Here is a 15,548-nt window from a genome sequence, read left to right on the forward strand (position 1 = left end):
ATATATATATATATATATGTATGTATGTATACGTTTTATTTTTTTTACCGTTTTATCTGTTCAGTTACATATGTTTCAGTTGCTGGATTATATTTACAATCCAGCAGACTCGTCACACCTTACAGAAAACCTATATATATATATATATATATATATATATATATATATATATATATATATATATATATATATATATAAGAGACAGATTAACCATCAACAGGGATCGAACTCACAACAACAATATCAGTAGTCTAGCACGTAAAAACATTTTTTTTTAATTTTTGAACAAAAATATTTAAGTATTTAATAAATAAAAATGTGTCACATCAAAAAAGGGGCGACGCTAAAAACTAAAATCAAAATGAGGTAACTTTACTCTCAGGAAGCGAAAAGTAAAAATATACAAAATAAGCAATAGTTAAAAAAAAAAAAGTTGCTTATATATCGCTAGAAAAGGAGCAGGAAAGCGATAAAAATTGTGCATAACATCTGATAAGACTTCTTAGTAAGACGCTACATTACTGATAGTGTTGTTGCGAGTTCGATCTTTGTTGACAGTTGATCCCTGCTGATGACGAGTTAAACCCAGAAACATGTGTCCGTGGATAAAATTTTATGCATGTGAAAATATTTAAATATTTAATAAATAAAAATACGTACCATCAAAAAAGGGGCGATGCAAAAAAAAAAAATAATAATAATAAAAGGAAGGTAACTCTCCTCTTCGCCGTTTAGGAAGTGAAAATTAAAAATACAAGGCAAGCAACGGTTAAAACACTGCCTACATATCCCTAGAAAGGTTGCAGTAACGGATCTTATATTTAAAGCGATAAAAAATCTTGCATAAAATCTAAGAAACCGTTCTAGCTCAACGGTAAGACGCTAGACTACTGATAGTGTCGCTGTGATTGTTGGCGGTTGATCCATGACGGGTTAAACCTAGAAACAGATGTCCAAATAAAATTTTATGTAGGTAAAAATATTTTAACAAATAAAAATACTTCCCATAAAAAAGGGCAAATGCAAAAAAAAAAAACGAAAATAAATGCTTAAGAAGCGAAAGTTAAAAATCTACTATTATATAAAAGGAACTTTGCCTGTGTGTGTGACTGTGCGCGAGTTCGTTCCCTATGGACTCGAAAACGGTTGGATAGATTTTTATGGAATTTTACACAAATATATTTATGTGCCTGGCAGTATACTTAGATTAGTTTTCTATCAGAATATCTTCGCTAAGTATCGATAATCGATAATCGAAATAATCTGATGAAAGAAGGAACAATCGATTTCAACTAAAGTTAACACTTTACACAGTTAACATCACAAGTGTATTTGAGAAGTTTCATTACCACACAAGCTGAAAGTCTCGACAAATAAAATCAACAGTAGGTTCTTTTCTATTTCATGGACACGTTCGAAATGAATGTTTCTGTTTAAAGCACACTTGCACCATGATACTTGGCTTTTTCATTTTAAACTTAAATTCAAGCCATTATCATCGCATTAGCAGCAAGACCATGCATATAAAGTTAATAGTAGGTTCTTTGGTATGATAGAGGTGCGTTCGAAATGAATGTTTCTATTTAGAGCGCAATTGAAGCATGATATTTGACTTTTGCATTTTAAACTTTAATGCAAGCCATTACATATAAAATAATTTTATAAAATTAACAATAGGTTCTCTACAGTGTACTGTAGACCACAATGTATTGTGGACTAAGTCACTGTGACCTTTTCTCCTGGTGCACCGCGATGGGTCTTGAACTAGAGCAGGTGTTATACGATTTACTAGTACCACTGGCCGTCGTGGTCCACCACCCCTTAGCCAGGAGGTGATTTGGCTGTAAACGGAGGAATTTACCGAAATGCAATTTCACGATTCCTCCCCTCCCCTCTCTCTCTCTCTCTCTCTCTCTCTCTCTCTCTCTTTCTCTTTCCAGCCGGTAATGACGAGGTGAAGACGCGTATCTGTGCGTCTCTCTAAAAGGCGGGGGCAGCATTTTAGTTAAGGAATAGCTAGATAGTTAGCTGTTGATTTCTAAGTTAATTGTTATAAATATTGTAACATATCATATGATAATTTTTGTAAAGAAAAATAAATAGTTAAGATTTCTATATATACGACTTGTATTGCGTTGTTGTGTCTGCCTTAAATGTTGAAACGGTGCCTGAAGACGATTCCAGTCAGAGAAACTCCAACATGTGGAAAACCACCAGAGACGTCATCCTGAGAGAAGGAAGGAGCCAGCCACACAGAAAATCCTAAGGAATGCCTTTACTCTTCAGCTCTGACAAAAAGACGTCTAACCGACAGATCCTATTGACCGGGCCATTGTGTCACAGTCTGGTACCGTTCCCAAGATATTTACGTAACACACAACTCAGCAATGCCATTGACTGGTCCATAGTGTTATACAGGTAATCAATCGATTTGCATGAAAAATTGACTATCTCAATGATTTCGATGACAATAAAAATATGAGAGTGTGCAACATTCGTTGATCATCATTCAATTTCGGGCAATGTCAAGTTTCCCTACTTGTGATACATAAACTAATTTTCTAACCAACATGAAAATTGAAGAGTGGATGGAACTTAAAACGCAACCTATATCAAAAGTCATCAAATTCTTTATCTAAATGGTAAAATGTCGTTCCTGTTTCGGAATGAACACCTGTCTTTTTGGAGCGGCAAAGAAGAATCCCGGAGGGCAGCTTGTCACAGCATCATGCCATCTATCATTATGTAACGTTACCCAACACGTTGTAGCCTCAGTCGCAAAGTAAACAAAGAAAAGAAAAGAACTTCAATTCGCTTTGTAACGATATTTATTTTCTGATTGTTACGGTCGTGACGTCACCAACGTGATTATGCTCTTGAACGTCATCCAGGATTCTAATGCAATCACGAACGTGCTCCCGTCTCTAACATGATCTCCTTTTTTTTTTAGCTTTTATTTTCCTCTACCGGTGATGTCATTTCGCATCCGCACTGTGTTACAATTATATTAGCAGTGATATACGCCATAATCACCTTAACACACCAGTTCTCATGAGATCACCGAAGTTAAGCATCGTTGAGCTTGCTCAACATCAGATGGGTGACTATTTGGGAATACCATGTGCTGTATACAGGAGAACGTCAACACCTGAAAAAAGCTAACGTTATCATCTCCTCTAACTGGAATATACATGCATCTTGGGGCCGCTTATGAATTTGATATTCCCATAAAAGTTCCTCCTTTGGAGGAAGCCGGTTTATCTTACCTAGGGTGAATGCCACTTTGAAAAAAAAAACATATATATATATATATATATATATATATATATATATATATATATATATATATATATATATATATGACACTATGATGTCATGAGAGCATGCAGTGAGCTGCATATTCAGGTGAGAGGGGTTGTTTGACCGGACGGGATGGGGTGAAGGAGTACAGAGAAATGCAAAACCTTAGCTAGAAAAATAAGACCAACCGCCAATATGTCATTATGAGCTTGTTAAAGGCAAAGCAGATGTTATATTGTCTCAAAAAGGCAGACAGATTTGGAATTATCTACGATATGTCAAAAGAGATGGTCGTATTAGAAGTGACATTAGATGATAACGGACCACACGCATAGTGCTGGGCAAAGACAAACTCCTGGGGATTGCCAATAGATATCAGTGTGAGCAATAAACCCCCTCCCAGGAAATGGAGAGAGAGAGAGAGAGGTGTTGGTTGGACAAGACGAAGGGTAAGCTCTGAGAGGAAGAAATAAAGGGTGTTAACCACTCTCTGAAGGAGAGGTGGGCAAAAGGGGTTAGATTTAGAAAAAGTAATTCTAAAAAGGAGTAGAGTCGTAGCCAGAAAACTGAACGGCTGGGCTGGTCAAGCGCTCCCGGTTTGGGAGCCCTCGGGACCTGATGTTATGATGTTAACTAGCCTGTATTAAAGGGAAATCTGTGACTTTACTGGTCTGGTCTTACATCGTTTCACCGCTATAGTCAGTCACCTCAATTTAGACAGTAGCTGTTATGAAGTAATGAAATTAATAAATAGTTTGTTATTGTTATAAACCGGAGTTCTTTTTGTTTGTGACGAGGACTCTTCATTTTGCAGAAAGTCGCAAAGACCAGCGGAGTGATTGATGTAACCAGAGACCACACAGGATAGGAGACAATTCGGTCGAGAGGCAAAGCGCCCCACCATGTAAACATAACGTGTGAAGACGATCAACAGGCCAACTTGTGACGGGACCACGTACGTTCGAAAAGAAGACCTGTAATATCGGTGCAGTCCGACGAGCTTAGTGACACCCGGTGTGGTTGGTGCAGTATCGGTACCCGTTTTATATATATATATATATATATATATATATATATATATATATATATATATATATATATATATATATATATATATATATATATATATCTTTACAAAGAGAGCATGGAGCTTTTTTACCAGCACATGCCCACCATGCTTGTACACTTCAGGCGGAATTGGATCCTTTGGTGATGGGGACTTGCCAGAAGCAATTTGTTTGATGGTTTCCCATACCTCCTGATAAGCAGGTTCCAATGACAATTCTGGAATATCTGGATTCTGAGGAATAGAGGACACAACATCGCTGTCAATTACAGATGAGGTGTTTAAGACAGTTTCAAAGTGCTTCTTCCAACGATTGAGAATATCTGATTTATCAGTCAGCAATGCCTCTCCATCGGCTGTGCTTAATGGAGAAGCACCGCTTTTCTGAGGACCAAATACCTCTTTCAGACCATCATAGAAGGCTTTCGTGATCTTGCTGTCAACAGCTCCCTGCAGTGCAATTGCCTTATTGTACCACCATTGTTCTTTCATAGCACGGAGAGCTCGCTGTACCTCACCTTTACACTTTTTGTAGGCTGTGTGCTTCACTGTTGAGTTTTTGTCCTCAATCCAAGATTTGTGAGATGAGTGCATTTGGTTAATCAGTGCTTAAACTTCATCGTCACTTTCGTCAAACCAATCCTGGTGTTTTCTTTTCGCTATTCACATATGCACATATGTAGCCATCAATGTTTGTATAAATAAATTTCATATATATATATATATATATATATATATATATATATATATATATATATATATGAAATTTATTTATACAAACATTGATGGCTATGGTTACATATGTGGATACATGTTTCTGTAATCACCCGCGTTGGGGGATTACGCCTTCAGGCCAAGAATTATCGTCGAGAACTGATATTTCAAACAAAAACATTTTCTTATTTCGTTTACAAAGTTAGAATGTAACATGGGTAGGGGTTATAAGCGGGGGAGGACAAGTGAGGTCTTTGAAGATAATAAACATTTTTTTCATTTCCCTTTTTTTTATATTCCCTTTTTTATTTTAAGTTCATCTATCCCATCTTTTGGTTTTTATGGCACAAGGCACTTGAGAATGTAGCATTTTTGTCTTGCGGTCTGTAAATTAAAGACATTTACATGGGCATTAAGTACTGACCAGTGCCGTTCAATCCACATACACACACACGCGCGCACACACACAAACGCACACACACATACATACATACATACATACATACATACATACATACATATACACACACACACACACTAGAAGCAAACATACGCTTATATCTATACTCAAGAGTGTTGTACTTTACTCACACACACTAACGCAATGGAAACAGGCCATAACTATATCGACACAGGAATAAAATTAAAATTAAAAATTAAAACAAATTAGATAAATAAATAAAACAAAACAAAAATAAAACAAAACAAAATTAAAAAAACAAACAAACAAACCAAAAATAAAAATAAAACGCCGCAAGTTATCAAACTCCTCACGCATACATATATATAAATACACGTATATATACCCACACCTTGATACAACCGCGCCTATATACACATACACATATATACACATACATAGACATATAATGCTCATATACAGTTATAATATGTTTACATCTCTACCTACATACACAGTTATATCAATGCATGGACGCTCAAACACAGATATCCATGTACACACCTGGATACCATACATCATGACTGTTATTATATCAAAACTAATATTAATCCCGCTAACAATCCTAGTAATAATTCTTATAATATTGATCATACTATTGACACCACCAATACCAATAATAAGACTGTCGATGCTTATATATATATATATATATATATATATATATATATATATATATATATATATATATATATATAAGCATCGAGAAAATAAACACTTACCTGCTCTTCATAATGCCAACACAAAGAATAAAAGAGAAGAGAAGTTTGTCCTTTTCGAAAAGGGATCGACAAACGTTACGGTAAATGCTGCCGGTGAAGTGCGAGTTGAGGTTTTCAATCCGTTTCTCTACAATATTGGAGGGAGAGCTATCGCTGATGGACTGAAAAACACAAACGAATATACCTGATTTCACAAATTTAGGAAATGAGAGAAAAACTTCCAAGGATGTTTTGATGAGACTTTATTAATAATAAAAATGATCTGTAATAAATAAATTTTTGGTGCTTGTTATGATAGAGTCGACAAACTGATTTTCAAATATGTCGTTTTAATCAAAAATAATATTCTGTACTTAAGTTTCATGCCGAAAATAGTAGTATATCCAAAAATTACGAAAATTCATCGAGTGGAAAATTATTTATAGTTAAAAGTAATTTTTACGAAAATTCGGTAAAATTGCATTTTTCTTAGACGTTTTAAAGTAGACGATGAAGAGTTCACACACAGGGGACATAGCTCAGAACACATATTTTACATTACATTTTAATGACGACTATCATTTTAGCCTATAGCTATATAGGTTTTCTTTTACTAAAAACACAATAGCAGTTGTTCTTCTCAATGAATTTTCGTCATTTTTGGGGGGATATGTTACTATTTTCGACATGACAATTAAGTATGTAAAATTGCTTTTGTTTCAAACGACATATTTAAAAAAAATTGATCTGTCGACTCTATCTGTATAAGCACCAAACTTTTTTTTAGATATTAAAATTGTTTACAGAAAAAATTGATAGAAAAAAAAAGTTTTATTTTTCAAAAGCAGAAAAATATAAAACCATCAAGTATTTCGATTAAGGGACATTAGATTGCATTGAGTCGGTGCAAAAGTTTTTGCCGATTTAAAATTTTGAAAACCTGTGATTTTTTAAATCTTTATTCATAACAATAACGATCTTTGCTCTCTATAACTTTAGTTCACTTGTTAACAAACTTTTAAATGCATCGCTTGTAAAAAAAAAATTTAGGTTTTGAGGTGAAATATTAATCTAACATGTTTAATCTCCTCTCATGATGCTAATCATCTAAATGGTTTTGTAATCCTCGAAATAACTCATCATCATCATATCGTCTGAATCCAAAGATTCTAATGCTGGCATTGGTTTCCCCGATATTTGTGTAGTCAGAATTATTTCTAGAAAGACATTGGGGATTGCGGGAAGGACCATGTGAAGGTTGCCAACATCCTAAGTGAAAATGATCTTTGTAAAACGAACTGGATTCGAACTTGTGACACGCGGGTTGTCAGTTCATGTCGTTAACCACTAGACCACCGTCACTTCTTCTCAAAATAAGTGATAATCCGAGGGCTCTAGGTTAGAAGAATATAAAGGATAGAGCAAGATTTTCAAACCAAATTCTCCTAGGAAATCTTTGGTCATTACTAACGTGTGAGGACGAACATTATCACCAAAGAAGATTACTTCCTATCTGTTGACTAAAGAAGGTCGTTTTCGAGTCAACATGAGTGAGAATACAGTAGACCCCCAGGATACGGCATTAAAAATTACTAACAAAATACAGTACAGTATCTAATACACATGTATATAATCAAATAACATCGTACGGCGGGGTAAATTACGCAACCAGGGAACGGGAAACATCATATTCCACATCGTAACCTGAAAAAACGTTTCTTGGGGTCACCGTATCCCGGGGTTCTACTGTATTGCAGAAAAATATGAATGATATTTTAATAATCTGAAAGGAAAAGTTATATCATTGCGATATGCTTAAGTAATAATGATACGCACGAAATAAAGTATGATGGTTTAAAATGGCCTTTCTACAAACCGGCAAAATATTTTGTACCGACGTATAGCTTGAAGACCAACTTAAAATATTTTAGGAAACGTTGAATTTGTGATTTAATATTAGAAGAATATGCTTTAAAATCTGAAAGGATGTTTTAGAAATTAGATAAGAGAATGTTTACACGATGTCTTTTTGCATCGCATACACAAGAACGGCAAACAAAGTAAATAGTTTTACTGGGGCTTCAATTAGAAAAGAGCAAGATTAGAGCGAATCGATGGGCGTAAGAGATTGAAGAGAGTGGGAGGCAGAAAAGGTGGAATTATATTAAACTGACGTATTTCCTAACTTCCGGTGTGGCTGTTACCGGAAGCAGTGACAAGACAAATTATTTTCTTCGCTTTTTCCCTCTCACACTTATATCTCCCCTGTGCATGTATTCCTTTTTATGTCGTTTTCTTTTTTTATTTAATAATCATTGAAAAGTTTTTTTCGGTCTCATTTTAATTTACAATTATTGAAATTAGTTTTTTTTTTTTTGTTTTTGTTTTCTTTTAAATATTAAAAACATTTTTTGCGCTCTTTTTTTAAATAATTATTGAAAACACTTTTTAAAAAATTTTAAAACTATTTGGGGAATATTATGTATTGGAGACTTTTTTTTTAATGTTTGGAAGTTTATTTTATTTCAATAATTTCATTTGTTACTTTGATTTCAATAATTTAATTTCTGTACTTTCATAAACATATATTTATTAATATATATTTATTAATTTATTATTACTTTATTTATTGCGGACTACTCATCTTTCTTAGAAGTTGTTTCACGACGTTTCGGCCAACTATTCCTCTAGCCTTCGTCAGGTGGTAACCGTGACGGGATAGGAACTCCGAATCTCCTAACTGCATCCTCAGCAATTACTGCCTTCCATAGTTCTTGCCGTTTCACCACGTTTGGGCCAAGTAAACCTCTGGCCGGCTTTTGGTAGGATTACTTGGCCAAAACGTGGTGAGACGACAACAATGTAGTTAGGAGATTCAGAGTTCCTATCCCGTCGCGGTTACCACCTGATGAAGGCCAGAGGAATAGTTGGCCGAAACGTCGTGAAACCACAACTAAAAAACATGAGGATAATAGTCCGCAATAAATAAATTAATAAATAATACTCCTCTCAATAATAAATTCCAATTAAATAATATAAATTTATTATATGAATTCGAGTAAAAAATATTTTTAAAATCAAAAAAGCATATTTTTTTATAATTTCATAGACGTATTTCTTATAAAATTTCAAATAAGATAAAAACTTTTATTTTTTAAATTTTTGTTATTAAAAGTGCAAATAAAGACTGTGTTATTTTTATCTTTTTATAATTTTATGGATTTTTATTGTATATTTTTCAATAAGTTCCTTTTCTTCTATTTCAGTAAATCGCTTCACAATAGAAATAGTGAGGAACAATGAAAGTAAAGGGGCTGATTTAACTTGTCACCGATTCCGGTAGCAGCCGCACCGGAAGTTGGGAAGTACGTTAGCTGACTATAACCAAAAAGGGGAAGTGGAAGAGGCACGTGTGAGTGCACGCACACACGTGATGACAACCAGTTGGCAAGGCAGAAAACGAGTGTAAAGCAGTAAATTCAATAATAAAAAAATACAACGACGATACAATAACATTACAACAACAACAACAACAACAACTGGTGAAACATGTATAGAATAAGAAAAAAATGGCTATAATCAACGGTCAAAATGCATTGTGAAGAGTTTGTGTGGGGAATTCTCTTGAGTTATGTTGTTCCCCCTGAAGATTAAAAAGGAATAGACATGCAATATAAAAAGTTTCTTTAAAAGTTCACGGGGTGCAAAAGTGAGACCAAACGATGATCGGTTGCTGGCAAACTATCGAAACAAAACAAGAAGTCACAAGTGTTACATCTTTTGTAGCAAGAGGAAGGTGAATGACAACAATAACAAGTACAAGAAGAAGAAGAACCAAAAGAAGGAGGAGAAGGAGGAGGAAGAAAAGAAGAACTGCAACAATAAGAGGAAGAAAAACGATAAAAAAAATATATAAAAACAAGTACAAGAAGAAAATCTGAAAGAAGGCGAGGATGAGAAAGAACAAGAATAGTAAAAAGAAAAAGAAGAAAAAGAACAAGACAAAGAAGAAGAAAATGAAAACAGCAACATTAAAGAGAAGAAAAGAAGAAGAAGAAGAAGAAGAAGAAAAAGAACAAGAAAAAGAACAAGACAAAAAGGGAGAAGAAACAACGACATTAAATAGAAGAAAAAGAAAAAGAAGAAGAAGAAGACAACGACAAAGAAGGTGTATAAAAAATGAATGAATCATGTCATTAACTCGTGGAAATTGAAGTGAAGTAGACATTGTGAAAAGATATTGGTTGAAATTGGAGATATGAACAGCGTCAGTGAAATGCACAAATCTCTCTCTAATAAATGTCAAACGTTGCTATTTTTTATTTCCCTGTGGGCTTTAATTTAGCATCTTCTTTTTCAGAGTGTAAGTTTTTATAAATATATATCTAACTTTTTAAACAAAAAGACACAAACAGTATATATATATATATATATATATATATATATATATATATATATATATATATATATATATATATAGTTGGTAGCAAAAGTAGTTGGTACATTGCCTTTTTGTATTTCTCAAGAAATACCAAGTTAATTCGAATCAAATTTACATTCCATCTTTGAACTATTATCTAAAAAATAAAAGAGAAATGAAGATGTGCTTAGTTGATAATATTTATTAATGAAAAATAAAATTAACCATATGCACAAGTATTTAACATATTTACTAATATTTACTTGTATATCCTCTGTTCTGCCTTACAGCCTCCAAATGTCTTCCATAACTGCCTACTAGTTTCTTACAAGTACTTGCTGGTAGGGTCAGACATTCTACTTCACGAACTTCCTTCAGTTCCTTGATATTCTTGGGATCTCTTACAGACACCCTTAACTTCAAAGTTTTCCACAGATTTTCGATAGGATTTGGGTCAAGTGACTTGCTAGGGCACTGTGGCATTGTGCTTTCACGGCCCAATCCTGAATCTGCTGCACCCTTGAACAGATATGTTGACAAAATCTTCGTGTATTTTTGCTGCATTAATTTTCCCTTCTATGATTTCCATACCTCCAACTCCATTTGCAAAAAAGCAGCCCCAAATCATCACACTTTCACCTCCAAATTTTACAGTGGGAATTGTATTAGAATGTTTAGATTTTGTGCCCTTTTTCCTCTATACACTGATGCGTATGTTTCTTTTAAAAAGCTCAATTTTTGTTTCATCTGACCAAATAACTTTGTTCCAGAAGTCATCCAATTCACATTAATATTTATAAACAAATTACAAATGATCTTTCACATGTCTAGGTCAACAATGGAGTCTTTTGCGATGATCTAGATTACAGGTCTGTACGATTCAATGATCTCTTGATGGTGTCCTTCCTTACTTCATATCCTTCTGAATTTCTTGATGGTGTCCTTGCTTCCTGCAAATCCTTCTGAATTTCTGAACGAGTCAGAAATGGTTCTTTCTTCACGTTACGAGCAATGTAATGAGCAGTAACATCATTTAATTTACGTGGTTGACCACTTCTTAAGTTATTTTCAGTATTACCACTCGTTGTTTTGCAATTTCTCAAGACAGCCCCAACTGTAATCACCACCAAATTTAATTCTAAATCTATTTCCCAGCACCCCCTTTGCATCTTGATGCATTGCTATGATTTTATGGCGCATATCATTAGTCAAATCCTTTGTTTAAACCATTTTAAAACAGCAATGAAAGAGGAAACCTGCGCAGTGTCTGAGAGCTGTTATCAACTGACCTGTAAGACACCGGAACCCTGGGGTCTCTGATTGGTTGAAATATTGTATCAAGATTAAATGGTTGCTTAAGAATGAAATTTGATCGGTTGAAATATTGTAGCAAGATGAAATGACAGTTTAAGAATGAAATTCGGCAGTGTGTTAAATACTTTTGCATATGAATAATTTGATTTTTGTTAATAAATATTTGTCAACTAAGTATATCTTTATTTCCGTTTTATTTTTAAATAGTTAATATCTGTTCGAAGATTGAGTGTAAATTTCATTCAAATTAATTTGATATTTCTTGAGAAATACGAAAAAAGAAAAACAATGTACCAAAATACTTTTGCTACCCACTGTATATAACGGGTGCTTTTAGAGACTGCGAACTTTAAATTAGCAACTCTGTTTGGCAACTATCGGTTATTTTGTGTTCATCTTGGTTTGGCAAGTCATCATGTGGTTTCAGTAGGACGGAGCCACGTGCCACACCGCGTGCGATTAATTTACTGAGAGAAACATTTGATGAACGAATAATTTCACAAAATGGATCCATTAACTAGCCATTTCATTCGTGTGATTTGACCTCATTAGATTATTTTCTTTGGAGAAATGTAAAGACCCATGGCTATAGTGATAAAGCAGACACAATAGATTACTTGAAAGAAAAATTCGAATCGTTATTGTCAAAATACAACCTAATTTAATATATAGAGTTTGTAAAAATTGGATCTCTACCTTACGCCATATGCATACTATCGGTTATTTTGTGTGCCACAGGTGCCATATGCTCGAAATTATATTTCAATTATAAATGTCAGAAGTTAAATTTAAGAACAAACCACATATTTGTATGATAAAAATATTTTTCTGTCATTGATTCCAATTTAAAATTCGCTGCCTCCAAAAAGCACCCTATATATATATATATATATATATATATATATATATATATATATATATATATATATATATATATATATATATAATTTAAAGGAGACTAGAACAATAGTCTAAAGAACTGAGTGTATTTCAATGTAACAGTGAAATTACTAGTTTAATTAAAATACAGGAAAGAGAAAGTGCTCGTTGTAATTTAGATATATAATAAGCTCGATAGGTAAATATCCTAGAGCTAATTCAATATTAAGTAATGTGATTGATAATTTCAAATTTAAATCAAATTATAATTAAATTAAAAATCCGTTTCATAAGAAGGAATAACAACAAAATCAATTATCTGTACGATCGTTTCGGAAAACAATGCTTTTTATTGTGGTAGACATCAAGTTATGTACAATAATTACATATAGTTTTTTAATAAGCAAGGTCTCCTCGTCAGCAAATTTTGAAGGGTTTTTATTAGATTTAAAAGACACCATAAATAAACCTAGCATTAAAAGTAAGGCAGATGTATCTGAAAAAAAAAGTGAAATAAAAGGTCTGAATTCAAAATTTATAAGAAAATTAATATGGGTTAGAGATAGAAAAAAAATAGAGTAAAATATAGATTTGAATTTAAATTATAAGTTTGCTTTAAGTACCACATTACAAATTTATACATGCATATATATGAAAAAAATAGACACACATATATACATATACATAGATATACAGGTATATACATAAAAATATATAGAAATTTACCTTTTAATTTTTCGCCTTTTGAAATCAGGAACTATGGTTAAAATACTCATTTAGATGTTTGTTATAGCTTTTTACCTTATTGAATGATGAATTTTAAAGGGGGGACGCCCATGCAATAAATTATTTCCGTTAGTGTACTTTTGATTTAAAGACGCTACGGTTTATATTTCGAATGTTGTTTGTGTAATTACATGTTGTAACGGGAGATAATTAGTCATATTTTTTCTTTACTTTTGTTATTTAAAGGGTGTAAGGGGATAATTAGTCTAACTTAATTTATTAAAAAAAAATTGTAATCTATTTTTACTAATAAATAATTTTTAATGATTTAAGGTGGTTTATATTTATTAAATTTAAACCAACGTTTATGACTGCATGTGAATATTAGTTCCTGTCTTGAATTTAATAATGTGGTTGCATTTTTTATATCTTCATATTTTAAAATTTTGAGGGTCTCTTTTGTACATAGTGCACAAAATTTATCTCCTGGTTTATATGGTTTGCAAGTCTCAATTATTCGCCATTTTAAGTTGAAAGAAATATTGCTATTTTTTAGTTGCCAAATATAGTTGGATAGAGTAGTTTGGTTTGACAGAGAGTTATTTTTAAAAGAATGTTTGTGCGTTGAAATTCTATGTTTTATTAGGCCAGATGTGGAACCAAAATATATTACCTCTTGCTTATTGTGATTATTTTCCGTTAGGTCTGGTGCTGGATTATTATATGGTGGGTTGGTTTGTAATTGATCGGTAGATTGGTTTAAGTTGGTGTTATTATTTAATCTGGTAGTTGAGTTATGGCTGTTAATAGGTTCATGTAGATTTGGAGTTTTTGATACTGTGCAGCTATAGATAACATTTTTAATTTTACATGAGCCTTGTAGGGGACATTTATTTTTTCTTCTACAGTTACAGTCTGATATATTTTGTATAGTTGTATTTTGTAGCTTATTAATTTTCTTATTATAAGAGCTAATTATTTTTTAATGAAGGTTAGGCATAGTAGAGTAAGAGACTTTAATTGTGTTCTTATTGAAAATTTTATTATATCTATGGGTGGCTTTAAAGTTCTTATCTAATATTTTAAAAAATTATCTGGCTATGTTTGTCTCTAGGTTTTTGGAATATGGAGGGTTGAACCATAGGGTCTCCTTATGTCTATTCTTACGTTTACGGGTTTTGGTTTGCTGTTTATTTGTATTATTATCTAATATTTGTGGTTTGGTTTTATCTTTTTTTTGTCTCTTGGTTATTTTTCTTAACTCGCAAACGGGAAGACATTGCCATATTATATGTTATTACGCTCTTAATAGGTTTATTTTCAATGCAGTTTATGTTTCTATCATTTTTATTTATGAATTCAATTTGTGAATTATATCCCGAGTTTTTAAATCAAAAGTACACTAACGGAAATAATTTATTGCACGGGCGTCCCCCCTTTAAAATTCATCATTCAATAAGGTAAAAAGCTATAACAAATATCTAAATGAGTATTTTAACCATAGTTCCTGATTTCAAAGGCGAAAAATTAAAAGGTAAATTTCTATATATTTTTATGTATACACCTGTATATCTATGTATATGTATATATGTGTGTCTATTTTTTTCATATATATGCATGTATAAATTTGTAATGTGTTACTTAAAGCAAACTTATAATTTAAATTCAAATCTATATTTTACTCTATTTTTTTTCTATCTCTAACCCATATTAATTTTCTTATAAATTTTAAATCCAGACCTTTTATTTCATTTTTTTTTTCAGATACATCTGCCTTACTTTTAATGCTAGGTTTATTTATGGTGTCTTTTAAATCTAATAAAAACCCTTCAAAATTTGCCGACGAGGAGACCTTGCTTATTAAAAAACTATATGTAATTATTGTACGTAACTTGATGTCTACTACAATAAAAAGCATTGTTTTCTGAAACGATCATACAGATAATTGATTTTGTTGTTGTTCCTTCT

At 32.6% G+C, this 15,548-nt stretch overlaps 1 protein-coding gene across 1 annotated transcript in view; it reads right to left on the minus strand.

Annotated features, from left to right (window-relative positions):
- LOC145293101 (dynein axonemal heavy chain 3-like) overlaps positions 1 to 15,548 on the minus strand; it is a 404,365-nt gene that overhangs the window by 93,681 nt on the left and 295,136 nt on the right. The window contains exon 58 of the mRNA XM_080139477.1: positions 6,263 to 6,423. Coding sequence (XP_079995603.1) covers positions 6,263 to 6,423 — 161 coding nt within the window. The remainder of the gene's footprint in view (positions 1 to 6,262; positions 6,424 to 15,548) is intronic.

Source organism: Euprymna scolopes, chromosome 14, assembly GCF_053919585.1.
Source record: "Euprymna scolopes isolate OS-2025 chromosome 14, ASM5391958v1, whole genome shotgun sequence".
Lineage (NCBI taxonomy): Eukaryota > Metazoa > Mollusca > Cephalopoda > Sepiida > Sepiolidae > Euprymna > Euprymna scolopes.